At 37.5% G+C, this 13,637-nt stretch overlaps 1 protein-coding gene across 11 annotated transcripts in view; it reads left to right on the top strand.

Annotated features, from left to right (window-relative positions):
• The window catches only part of DST (dystonin), a 497,583-nt gene that overhangs the window by 475,734 nt on the left and 8,212 nt on the right, over positions 1–13,637 (top strand). For 10 of the 11 annotated variants that reach the window (XM_078447031.2, XM_078447029.2, XM_078447030.2 and 7 more), the window contains 9 exons: positions 1,626–1,769; positions 2,876–3,064; positions 4,282–4,411; positions 6,265–6,428; positions 7,872–8,034; positions 9,352–9,506; positions 9,676–9,750; positions 10,640–10,657; positions 13,345–13,462. In XM_078447031.2, the coding sequence (XP_078303157.2) occupies positions 1,626–1,769; positions 2,876–3,064; positions 4,282–4,411; positions 6,265–6,428; positions 7,872–8,034; positions 9,352–9,506; positions 9,676–9,750; positions 10,640–10,657; positions 13,345–13,462 (1,156 nt within the window). The remainder of the gene's footprint in view (positions 1–1,625; positions 1,770–2,875; positions 3,065–4,281; positions 4,412–6,264; positions 6,429–7,871; positions 8,035–9,351; positions 9,507–9,675; positions 9,751–10,639; positions 10,658–13,344; positions 13,463–13,637) is intronic. The other variant, XM_060615809.3, reaches the window with a different exon arrangement.

Raw genomic sequence — 13,637 nt, 5'->3', positions numbered from 1 at the left:
GTAATATTTGCAGTAGCATCATCCATTCTTTCTGATCTCCTTCCTTCACACTCCGACCAAATAAAAGTAAAACAGAGTATTTAAATTCTTAGCTCCAGGACTAGAGGCTTCTCAGTATAGTCCACTCTGTAAAACTGGCAAGCTTTCCCAGGTGAGCACTAACCATTTAGCACTCAGGGTTGGAAGAGCACAGAATGCAAGCAGGGAGTTGCTAGTCCAGTCGACAGCATTCTGGGCAGGACTCTGGCTCTGCTAGGTTAGGAGTGATGTAAAAGTACATGGTCAGGTCACCTGTCCTTGGAAGAGCATAGCTGTTGTTGACCTCTTCCAGTAGGTCAACCTGTTACTGACCTGTTACCTTTTTCCCAATAAAGTTTTTGTTTTCCTTCCAGTTAAGTGGATCTATATTGGGGAAAATTAAAATACTTTTAAAAGTAGGTCATGGTATTTAAAAAGTAGGTCATGTTAATGGAGTATATTGTTAATCAAGCCTTGATGCCACAGCAGGAAAAATGTGTAAATAAAAGTGAAAAAAAAAAGCATTTATTCAGTCACAAAGACTCACAATTGAATAAGACACAGCCTTCTGATCTTGTGGACCTTAATATCCAGTAGATATCTATACGAACAGGTTAGTTTAGCAAAATACCAGAGTAGGAGCTATGTGACAGCTTCACAGACCTGGAAAACAAGACACTATAGGAAACACATTTTCAAATCATCACCTTGATCACATGGCATGAGTAGTACTGATCGTCAACTGTGTCTGTAGCCCCTTGTCAGCCTGACTGAGGGATTGGGTGCTAGTAGATGCTTGACATTCATTATGGGGTTTTGGAAGCATGTGACCTTTTTTAAGGCAGAGGTGCTCATTTGTAACCACACTTTCAGAGTTCTGTGACCCATGTATCTATGAATTACAGTTCAGATGGTGTAAAGTACAGGTATATGTGTAAGACATTTGCCAAAAGGTAATTCGAAAGCTTCTCGAAGCCTTTTAAGGTTTATTCACCCCTCCAGGGCAGAGAATAGCTGTTACTAGCCTCTGAAAGGGACTCTTCTCACACAGGCTGTCTGGTGATCAGGCCCCCAGCACCTCTAGCCTCTCCCTGACTCCTTCCTGCTAGACATTTGGGCCCCCTCACCCCAAATAGTTATCATTTCTTGTTGAGCCTTCTCTCTTCCATGACACTTTTTTGGTACATATCCCTATAATTCCTGGCACAGTTCATGCTATTTTAAATATACAACCTTCTTGTCTTCTTTGTTAGAACATATTTTTTTGCAATCAGTATTATTTCTGTCTGTGCTGTTACTGTCTCTCTTGGTCCTGTTCTCCATTAATATAATATATCCAGATCTAGAAGAATGTATTTTTTGTGTAACATACTTTGTAAAGCAGGAGATGTCACCCTATCCTCGAACTTTGAAATACTTGTTAGAAAGTACTTCATTTCCCATTTTTGTCCCTTCTCTCTTAATGCCCCAATGAGTGAATTTCTTCCAGCTGTGAATAAACCAATTGAAGTTCTTCTTTATTTAACTCTGACAGTCACATACACATCCCTGGAGTTTTGTTTTCAGCCAGTGCCAACAGCTAATCGAAGTCTTTCTTTCTGCTGTAGGAATTCATGAAGAAACTGGAAGAAAAAAGAGCCGCACTGAATAAAGCTACCAGCATGGGAGATGCTGTTTTGGCTATGTGCCATCCTGACTCCATCACCACCATTAAGCACTGGATAACCATCATCCGGGCCAGGTTTGAGGAGGTCAGTGTGTCTGAGGTCATCATTAGAGCAGCAACAGCGTTGAGAATGAGGGTGTGGAAACTTGGGCAACTGCGATACATTTATGACCGTGGGAATATGAGGCCTCTGCAAAGAAAAATGCTGTTTAAAATACCTTCCAGTGTGTATTACCTGTCTCTGAAGTCCACTTTTATTTTTAAAAGTTGAAATAGTTTTGCAGCTATGCCCCTGCAACATGGAAAGGCAAATATTTGGTTCACTGTATTACTTTCTGTTCCACTTACACACTGTCTCTGTTGGATAAGCCAGCACTTGAATTGTATTTCAGACAAGCGTATGCTTGTGGAATGAAGTGCATGCATGAACTGAATTCTGTATCTTAAGATTTTAGCTATTTTTATTTCTTCTCAGTGCTACATGGAATAAGCATACCTGATCCTTCAGAGAATGCATGTTTGAATTTTTTAACGTTTGTTTATTTATTTATTTATTTTAACATTTATTTATTTTTGAGAGACAGAGAGAGGCAGAGCATGAGCAGGGGAAGGGGAGAGAGGGAGAGAGGGGGAGACACAGAATCTGAAGTAGGCTCCAGGCTCTCAGTTGTTTATTAGCACAGAGCCCAAGGTGCGGCTCAAACTCACAAACTGCAAGACCATGACCTGAGCTGAAGTCAGACACTCAACCGACTGAGCCACCCAGGTGCCCCAATGTTTCTTTTTGGGAGAGAGAGAGCATGAGCAGGGGAGGGGCAGATGGAGAGGGGGCCCTGAGGATCCATAGTGGTCTCTGTGCTGACAGCAGTGAGCCTGATGCAGGACTCGAACTCATGAACCGCAAGATCATGACCTCAGCCCAAGTTGGACACTTAACCAACTGACCCACCCAGGTGCCCCCAGCAAGTGCATATTTGAACTTAAATTAGAAAACAAGAGGAAACCTGGGATGTGTATGACATCCATCTCTGCAAGCTGGCTCTTGGTACCACGGATGGGATATAGAAAGACTGGAAGTATTATGAGTCCGGCCCAGGATGATCCCAATTTACATTTAAATTTTGTGGTTTTTATATCAATTAAATAATTAAGATGAAAGAAATTCAGGGAAATTTTTTTTTCCCCCGACAGGTGTTGGCCTGGGCGAAGCAGCATCAACAGAGATTAGCAAGTGCTCTGGCTGGGCTCATTGCTAAACAGGAATTGTTGGAAGCTTTGCTGGCTTGGCTGCAATGGGCTGAAACCACGTTGAGTGATAAGGACAAGGAAGTCATCCCCCAGGAAATCGAAGAGGTGAAAGCCCTCATTGCAGAGCACCAGGTAAAATAAATATCATCCTAACCCCTGGTTCTTTATTTCACCACCATACTGCTCAAAAGATTGCTTTGTACTTGTTACCTTCATGTCCTCAAGTCGGTCCTCCTGGGTTTCTAATTCCTTACCTTTATTTTCAGCTCTGTCCCATCCTGTTCTCTCTTTCGGCGATCTCCCTTCTTTATTGCTCCCTGCTTGTGTATTCCACTGTCTGGTGCTGAGCATCTCCCATGATGTACACCAATACGCCAGTATTTCAAATATATCCTGTCTACAAGGGAATGCATCGTCTTGTTAAGAAAAAAAAAAAGGCTACTGCTCTATCCTAATCTGTTTTAAACTTTGAAATGATGGGCGTCACATTAACGCTGACTTATTTGTTTGCTTGTTAGTCTGTTTAATATACATTGTTAAAGGTCAGCTTAGTTGGCTAAGAGTTAACATCGCTATTATATCTTAATGAAGGTATGAGCCATCCATGTCCAAAATGGCCCTGAAGTGCCTCACGCCATGTTCTCTGTGATGAGAGCTCTTCCGTGTGACAGACACTCCAGAAATGTGTTACTCCACTTTTCACTTTTATCCCCCTCCTCTTTTTTTCACCCCTTTTCACCGCAGTCTGTGCCTTTGCCACATATTCCAGATATTGGGATATGTAAGTCAGTAAGCCTAAGGAGATGAGATAAGAAATGGCAAGATAGTCAAACCTGTTAAATGGAAACTTTAACCTGAATAACTTTTATCTGCCTTGGCATAGCATATATGTTAACAGGACTATTTAAAATATATCCACATTTAATGTGGATGCTTTACATCACTGTACATCAGAGCCATCTTAAATATTTCAAATATGTAAGTGAAATGTGCTACAAAGAAGTTCTAAGCACCAACCCAGTTAACTAGTTGCTTTGCAGATAAATGCTCACTTTAAGATTCTTCAGAAAGAGCTTGGGCTGATACCCAGGCAGATTATGTGTGGTCTTCAAACTAAAACAAATTACTGTTACAATGCTGTAATTACTTAACAGGTATCACATTTTATATTCTTTACATATGAGTAAGTGCTTTGTTATGTGGGCTTACATTTTTTCCCCCAAAGATGCAACATGTTTATTCCTTTTTCCAGAAATAATAGCATGGTCCTTTTATCCTTTTGTTTTTAGTTCACTTCTAAAGATAGTTTTCTCTGGTATACTTGTATTTAATTGACATTGACATTTCAGACCTTCATGGAGGAAATGACCAGAAAACAACCTGATGTGGATAAAGTTACCAAGACCTACAAGAGGAGGGCAGCTGATCCTGCCTCATTACAGTCCCATATTCCAGTCCTGGATAAGGGACGAGCAGGAAGTAAGCAGTGGCTAATTTCTTTAATTATTATTATTTATTATTTTTTCTTTTTAGAGAGAGAGAATGTGAGAAGGGAGAGGGGCAGAGGGAGAGAGAAAGTATCCTAAGCAGGATCCACACTCAACACAGAGCCTGACATGGGGCTCGATCCCACAACCCTGGGATCATGACCTGAGCTGAAAGCAAGAGTTGGACACCCATCCTGCTGAGCCATACAGGCGCCCCCTAATTTCTTTAAAATGAATATGGTTAAGCAAGGAAGTTAGTTTTGAATTGTCATTTGAAATTTTAGAACAATTGGTGATTCTGTGAGCTCTCTATCATAAAAGGTTTCCTTGAAAGAATACATGGGCTCAAATATTGTAGCAACTTATTTAAAAATAAAGAAAAAGATATATCCAGGTCCCTGTGTGTAAATTTATTTGCTTGAAGGGTATCTTTTAGATTAGTTAGAAGAAACTGGAAAAATTTTGCAACAAGAACAGAAATCATCATCTCCATTTGCTTTCATTATATAACTAGCCCTAAGATGGAATATAACAGAAATAGCCATGACCTGGGTAAAGTTCATGACCTAAATATTCATTGGTGACCAGCAGTCCAGTAGATTTTGCCCATGTTCATATGACTTCAGGTTCTATTTACTTCTCAGACTATCTTGACTCCACAAAAGAGTGTCAAAAGTGACACTTAAAACAATAATAGCTGGTTTGGAGAAGATTTAAAATAAGCAAAATTTATCTGTGAATAGTGGTATAGTTGATGTATTTCTGAATAGTGCTTTAATTAAAAAAATGGTTTCAGATCTTTTAGTTACTGTATTGCACAAGGGGGCAAGGTAACAAGGCGATTAAGAACTCTGGAGACAGACTCCTTGGCTTCTCACTACTTACCAACTAGGGAGATATAACCTTAGACAAGTTACTTAAACTCTGTCTGAGCCTCAATTTACTCATCTGTATAAGGGAATAATTATAACTTCATTGGATTCTGGTAACAATTAAATGAGCTGATGTGTGTGAGGTGGTTAGCATACTTTTTGGCATGTAGTTAAATGCTCAATAAATATTAGCTATTGATAACTCCAATAGGAGTTAGGAACTCTGGGCATTTCCCAGCTTGGACACTCACTTCCTGTATGACTTCAGGCCAGTGGTTTTTCTAGGCCACATTTAATCAGGTAGATGAGGAAAATGCATTGAGACAATTGTTCTGTGACATTATAAAAACTTGTGAAAAATAGCCAGAAAAGAGGGAGAAAACTTTAGTAAGGCAGGAAATTGGGGTATGAGACTATGCACGGGAAACATGCAGTCTCAGCGGAAATGGATTTGGATGAACGCTGGGATTTTACACACACTTAGATATTTGATTGGAATTTGTAAAGTATCTTGCTCTGACTCTAATGAATGGCCAGTGTCTCCTGCCCTCACCTGCCCTCCTTTCAGCCTTTTTTTCTAAGAAGGGCAGCTGAGTTTGTGTAGCTTATTCTAAGATAAGTCTCACTGTCCTGGGAGATCTCTTTTATCATCCCTTAACAAGAGAGAAGATCACAAGGTAATTCATTGTCATTGAAATGGCATGGATTTTAAGCTGGAAAATGCTTTTAAACATAATTTTATAAGAGATCATTCCAGTGTTTAAATGCCCTTGTCAAGATATGTTTCTTTAATTTATACATAAGATCCTTGGTAAGTAAAACAGATTTGGACTTGAACATTATGCATCATCTAAATAGGATATTTCTAAATAATTAAGGTGATTCAGTCTTAGCTGGGAACGATAAAGGCCCGGCCTTAACATATTTCAGAACCCTGGAAACTGCCCTCCTAACTAAAGTTGTATTTTAACAGGAAAGCGCTTCCCAGCATCAAGCTTATATCCCTCTGGATCACAGACACAAATCGAAACCAAGAATCCCAGGGTCAACTTGTTGGTGAGCAAATGGCAGCAAGTTTGGCTCCTCGCACTGGAAAGAAGGAGGAAGCTTAATGATGCCTTGGACAGACTGGAAGAGGTTAGAAAACTCATACATTCTGCACCCCTGATATATGGGATATGGGTTTAGGGAATCAGTACAATAAAAAATTACAATTGACCCTTGAACAACATGAGCGTTAGAGGCACCAACACCCTTCCACACACCGCATAGTCAAAAATCTATGTATAACGTTTGACTCCCCCAAAACTTAACTGCTTAATAGCCTACAGTTGACCAGAATCCTTACTGATAACAATCAATTAACACAAATTTTGTATATTTGTTATATACTGTGTTCTTACAATCAAATACGCTAGAAGAGGGGAAATGTTATTGAGAAAATCACAAGAAAAAAATCACAAGGAAGAGAAAATACGTCTTTTTTTATTTTGTAAAAAACCTGCATGTAAGTGGATCCACACAATTCAAACCCATGTTGTTCAAGGGTCAAACTATAATGTTTAAACATAAGCAGAAGCTGACTCCTTAAGAAAAGGAATCAGATCCAGCTTGGGGCGCCTGGGTGGCTCAGTCAGTTGAGCATTCGACTCTTGATTTTGGCTCAGGTCATAATCTCATGGTTCATGAGTTCAAGCGCCATGTTGGGCTCTGTGCTGGTGGCATGGAGCCTGCTTGGGATTCTCTCTCTCCCTTTCCTCTGCCCCTCCCCTGCTTGCACACTCTCTCTTTCTCTCTCTCTCTCAGATAAAATTTTTAAAAAAATTAAAAAGAAAAGATCCAGCTTGACATATGTTTGCTTGGTATTACCTGGAAAATGTAACCGTTTATAGTTCAGATATTTTCGTTATTTATATTCTGTGATCTGAGATTTAGAGTTTCAGATTCTGAAACTGGGAAATTTTTAGAAGCCTAAAGGAGGTAGAATGACAAATAGCAGAGAGAGAACAGAGGTAAGTGCTACCACGCTGGGCCTGGTGCTCAGTGGGCAGAGAACTTTCTAGAGGTGTTATTACTTTGGGGCATGATCACATTGGCATGATCAGAAATTTTCAGTTTGAGGGTGCCTGGGGGGCTCAGTTGGTTGAGCATCCAGTTCTTGATCTTGGCCCAGGTCTTGATCTCACAATTCGTGAGTTCAAGCCCCACATTGGGCTCTGCACTGATAGCACAGAGTCTGCTTGGGATTCTCTCTCTCTCTCCCCCTTTCTCTGCCCCTCCCCAGCTTGTGTTCTCTCTGTCTCTGTCTCTTTCTCTCTCTCAAAATAAATAAATAAAAACTTAAAAAAATTTTTTTTTCAGTTTGACTTTTTGACGAACTTTTATTTGTAAAGAAAAGCCAGTGACACTAGTGAAATTACAGGAAAAATGTTTCTGAGTTCTCTGTGCAAGATCATACCTTTGTTTGAAGTGGGAAAGATAGGTGCTTTATCTAGAAGATCATTAAAAATAACTTTATTCATAAAGTGTAAGATATAATTTGAGCACTGAATTAACCAAAATACATTTTGTCCTTTCCAGCTGAGGGAATTTGCTAACTTTGATTTTGATATCTGGCGCAAAAAATACATGAGATGGATGAATCATAAGAAATCTCGAGTGATGGACTTCTTCAGGAGAATTGATAAAGATCAGGATGGGAAAATAACCCGACAAGAATTTATTGATGGAATTCTTTCCTCAAGTAAGTCCCAACAGGGGTGACTGTAAATGATGTAATTTTTAAAGAAAATAAGCACCGTTTAAACTTGTGTTACCAATAAAGCATCGCCTTTAAACTTGGCTGTGAAGTCACAGCCCTCAGTGAAAAGTGCCCTTGGTAAAATTCATGGGTTTGGATTCAGGCACACTTGTAATTGTGTAACCACAATTAGTATATTCCTTGTTCCACTGCAGCTGTGTCCTCATTAGGATAATAAACTTAATAATATTTGATTCTTAGATTGTTTGGCCTGACATATAATGGGAAATCAATAAACGCAAGTCAGTCTCTTCCCTTTTTTTGTTCTAATTGACATTCTGATCATTGTCATTAGTAGGAAATTAGAACTCTTTAAAAATTCTTAAAGTATTTGTCACCTTATTGGTAGTTTAGTCATATGGATATGCCTTCTCTGGAAGATGTTACTGGAAGTAATTCTTAAAGGAAATTTAATACAATCATATGAATGTGTATATTCATATGTATAAAATCCATATATTCCTTAAGTAAAGTGGTAGTTGAACCGTATGAAACTTACTAATATGAAACAGTTTTTGAACTAGAAAAATAACAGTTTCAAGTGATTCACCCTGGTGTAGTCATTAAAGATAAATGTAGGTCCTATACACTGGTTTTGTTTGTTTCAATGTCAATCGGCTTCTTAAAAGGATTTTAATATATTTGATGACCCTGATAATTTAACTGGCAGCATTAAGATCAAAATAATACAATCAAGAATGTCTTGAGGCAGAATTAACATGTTATACCTCTTCCTTTTTTTTTTTAAGGCTTAAATCTTTTTGTCAAATGTTACTGTAAATAGCTAGGTTTTTAAAAACTTTCATTGGGAATGTAGTATGGCTTATTCTGAGAGTATCCTAATTATCATTCATATGTGGAATCTAAATACAGAGTTAAACTCAGAGTGGAAAAGTGGTTGCCAGGGTCTGGGGGTGGGGGTGAGGGGAAATAGGGAGAGTCTGGTACAAGAGTACAATCTTTCACCGTATGGTGAGTAAGGTCTGAGGTTCTAAAGTATAATGTGGTGACTATAGTTGATAATATTGTATTGTGTGATTGAAATTTTCTAAGTGAGTAGAACTTAAGTTTTCAGAAAACAAAACAAAACAAAAAGATAAATATGTGAGGTGATGGATGTGTTAACTAACTTGATGGGAGGAATCCTTTCACAGTGTGTACGTGTATCAAATCATCACAATATACACTTTTCATTTTCTTACAATTTTATTTGTCAGTTATACCTCAGTAATGCTACTTACTATTATCTGAAAATTTTAGAGTTTCCAACCAGCCGCCTGGAGATGAGTGCAGTTGCAGACATCTTTGACCGAGACGGCGATGGATACATTGACTACTATGAGTTTGTAGCGGCCCTTCATCCGAATAAAGACGCATATAAACCTGTCACTGACGCCGACAAAATCGAGGATGAGGTATCATTATCTTTCCGCCACCTGCAACAACATCTTGTGCTGCCAGGATGTCCTGCACAACCCATGCAGCCGTTTTATTTATTTCATTTTGAGTTGTCCTGTCAAGGTTTTAAGGATTCCGCAGTGTGTAATAACATTAAAGTGGACATTTCGTTGTTTTTTTTGGCAGGTGACAAGACAAGTAGCTAAGTGTAAATGTGCAAAACGGTTTCAAGTTGAACAAATCGGAGATAACAAATACAGGGTAAGTCTGCAAAATAACGGTTTAGTTCTCTTGAAGGAGAAAAATTGAAATTTGTATGCAATTTGATCTGCATTGCTTTCCAGGAATGCTAATTACTTTTACCTCACATCACAATATAGTGGTCTGTAAAATTCCAACTTTTGTCGTTTTACATTCTATAAACATAGCCTGCATTTTGTAAATTAGGACATATCTTTGACATGTACGTTACTTTTAAGGAGGAAAACACATCTCTCATACTCAAGTTGGTTCGTGTGACTTATAATATATTTTATTATGACTACAGGTAAGTTTTCATATTTCTAGTAACAAAGCTATTCCAAGCCAGAACCATAAAGTTAAAAATGTTGACTCATTTTTAGAAAAGTGAAAAAAGAGGCAATGTTTTCCACTTGTACAGTTATTTTTCCTTTCATTCGAAGTCTCAAAAGCTCAGTCCACCTTCTTCAGAACAATTATTTGAAGACTAATGTGACTTTGTCACTCCTCTCTCTTTTTTTTCTCTGTTTTGGGATATCTCTTATATGTAGTAGCTAGACAGGAAATGTGCTGAGTTTCCCTAATACAGTTTGTTACTTACAAATTTTTTTAAATTTTAATTTGTATATTTCCACATTGGAAAATATTCATCTACATATTTGAATTTCTAACCTAAATTTGAAACCCAAAGCTTTTCAAAAAAACTTGTATAGGAAATTTTCTGCCTATTTGGTTTGAAGTCTGAACACATGGGTACCTGCACATTTCTAAACTAGGTACTGTATCCAGGAGCCCCGAGTGTGAAAGATTGTGTGTGTGTGTGTATGTGTGTGTGTGTTCTAGAGTCATATAGAAAGTTTCCTATTGAACTAATTGTGTCTTTCTTCCATTTTTCATTTTTTTTTATCAGTTCTTCCTGGGAAATCAGGTATAAACCAGTGGAATGTATTCTCAAGTTCCCAATGATTTTTTTTTTAAACTTTAATTCATAGCCATTAAAGCTTGCCATGGCCAATCTTTCCCATGCTGTTGCCCTAGCTACTACATTGTTGGTTGGCGTGGTGTTTCTGTAAATGCTGTAAGGATCCTTGATCCAGGATTCCTTTTTGCAGTGTGTCTTAAATGAGGAGATTACTTTTAAGCAAACCAGATAATAAATTGTAGCTTGACTGGTCACAGTGTTGCAAATGCAATTTTTAATTCCAGTTTATAATAATATGTTATATGTATTTTATGCAAATACTCATTGGAACGCAAATTTGATTCTGCACACATCTCTACACTGTATTTAACCATTGAGGTCACATGGTCTACAGTAGCTAGAGAAGGACCAGCGTCAGGCAATGACGTGGGAAGACAGAGAAGTGAGAAGTCTCCCTGGCACTCAGCCACAAGTAATGTGTTCTCTCCAAAGCAGCTATTGTCCTATTTGTCCTAAATCATCAATTTTAGGCCTTTGCATTTTCCAAGTAGAAATTTTAACTCTGGAGGTTTTAACTGGTATCATTCATTTTGAGGACATGTATCTCCCATATGAAATCCTAAACCACGCTTTATCTCATTTTGACTTCACATTGAAGTCAGTATAAACTGTCCAGTGGCACTGTGTCATGATCACAAGTTTTAGAACTAAAGATAAGAGAAATTGTGTTTTGATTTAAACAAAGGAGAAGAGTTCTTCCCTGTATGCTTTTGGAAAGAAGCGTACTATTTGTAATACCTGACCATATCATATTAGATATTCCTCTGCCTCTCAGTTGTTAAGCCATATTGTAGCTTAAGTTTCAAATTCCCTCTTACTCCCATTTATTGCAAGCACATAATTTTTTCAAATAGAAATTTTCAGGTCCTTCAAATTGATGTCTTTAAAACTTAGCATTAAGTATGATATATAAAAAGTTACTGTCCAATTCACTTATTATTTTCTGAGTTAACAATTGGGGTAGTATTTTTTATTTGTGGAAAGGATGAGAAAAATGCTCACTTTAAATGGTTTTATTTACTGAAAACACAAAGAGCAACATTAATCTATTTTTTTCTTACATCACGATTTGGCTGTTAGGAAAATTAGAGAAATTCTGAAGGCAATGTTATTGTCTAGAAAATACATTCTCAAAATAAAAATTTATATTTATTAGACTTGAAATATCTCTATAAAATAGTAATTCTCCTTTTGTTTTGAACATAATTATCTGGTTTCTTAAGGGTAATTTTCTTTAAATCCCTTCCTTTTCCTTTGCTTATTAGCAGCACCAAATTTTTTTCTAACAAAATAAATACATATTTTAATTTCAAAATTTTAATTTACATTTCAGGAACCGGTTCAATTATAAGAGAGTTTAAATCTCAAGGCTTGAAAATGGACTACTTTAGAAATAGCAATATAAAAAGGGTTGATGTAAAACGCATGAGTTCCTGCTGGTGCATTTTACATGCTTTCCAGGTCCTTTTGAGTTTCAGGGTCATGGGTTGGCTTTGTTTTAGGTTCTATTCCTGAAACTCAATGTTAAAGCATATTGAAAAGCAGCAGATTGTTTCTACTTAAAGTGAAGTTTTCTGTTTACCCATCATGAGTCCAGACAAATAGTCAAAGTCACAATTGCATCTTACCTGCCTTTAAAAGAAACTATGTTTACTTGACTGTTCATTTTGCTATGGTATCTGTTGAGTTGGCAACCATGAAAATCAGTATGGTGATTTTTACAAGCTGAACATGAGCCTATTAGAAATGATTTCAAAGTATAAAATTATTTCTCATGGGCTTTCAAAACAAATCTTAGGATCAAAAACTATCTGTACTCTAGACGGTTATTCCAGACTTGCAGAATTTGTAGCATATCCAAGTGATTGGAAATCCATTGAAAGGGTAAGAACACAATTGCGTATTAGTGTCAGTAATTATGGTACAAACAGCTTTAAGACAAAGCCTTTTAGATTCGAAAGCTGTATCACTAATAATGTGTCACTGGCTGTTCTAATATTACAGTAATCCAAAATGGCACACTAATCCAGCCTTTGACAGATTGGTTTACCAGATCATTAGTGATCCAGAAATTTTAGTTGACTGTGAAATTTTTGCTGGTCATGTTCATTTACTGCTTTATCTCTCTAAAGTCAAAACTGCTCTTAGGGAAAACCGAATGAGCTTATGGAGATTATTCCTGCAGATTTCAGTGGAAAATAGTTTTAGTATAAGAGAAAGTTTTAATGAAGAAGAATCAGAGTTTACTAAACTTTCTTTAGAATCTTATTTTGTATAAGCCCTGGCAGGTGGGCCAGTGCTTATTTTGATGTCTGTGTTTAATTTCTAGAAACATCTTTCAATTACTGCCTTACTAATGTTTCTATCATAAAGAAAATTCATTTCTGGAACAAAGCTTCAGTATTACACTTGATAACCTTGGTAGCTTTTTTCAAACTGTTTCCTTTGGGCTAAATCAGCATGCAGCAGTCTAACGCAGATCATTTCAAACCCCTTTTTATGAGATTTTACTAATCGCTGTGAACTAAGCAAGAAATTTAAGTTGGTTGCTTAAGCTACTGCAGATTGCATATCATCCTTAGGTGTTTAGCCTTACTGTTGACAATTAGAGGTTCTGTCTTTCATCTTCACAGTTTGGGGACTCCCAGCAACTGAGGCTCGTTCGAATCCTACGAAGTACCGTAATGGTTCGTGTTGGAGGTGGATGGATGGCGCTTGATGAGTTCTTGGTGAAAAATGATCCTTGCAGGGGTAAGGAGATGCTATGTTATGATAATAATACCATGAAAGTATACCAATTTTGTATTACTTACTAGCATCAAAAACATGCTGGGTCTAATTTTGGTTATTTATTACGGTAATGAACATTTCACATTGGTCTCTGTCAGCCTAAAGTTCCCAAAGAACTTTCGGCAATCATGTAAAC

This window comes from Panthera onca, chromosome B2 (genome assembly GCF_046562875.1).
Source record: "Panthera onca isolate mPanOnc1 chromosome B2, mPanOnc1 haplotype 2, whole genome shotgun sequence".
Lineage (NCBI taxonomy): Eukaryota > Metazoa > Chordata > Mammalia > Carnivora > Felidae > Panthera > Panthera onca.
Note: the sequence above shows the minus strand (reverse complement) of the source record. Positions and strands in the feature narration are given on the sequence as shown.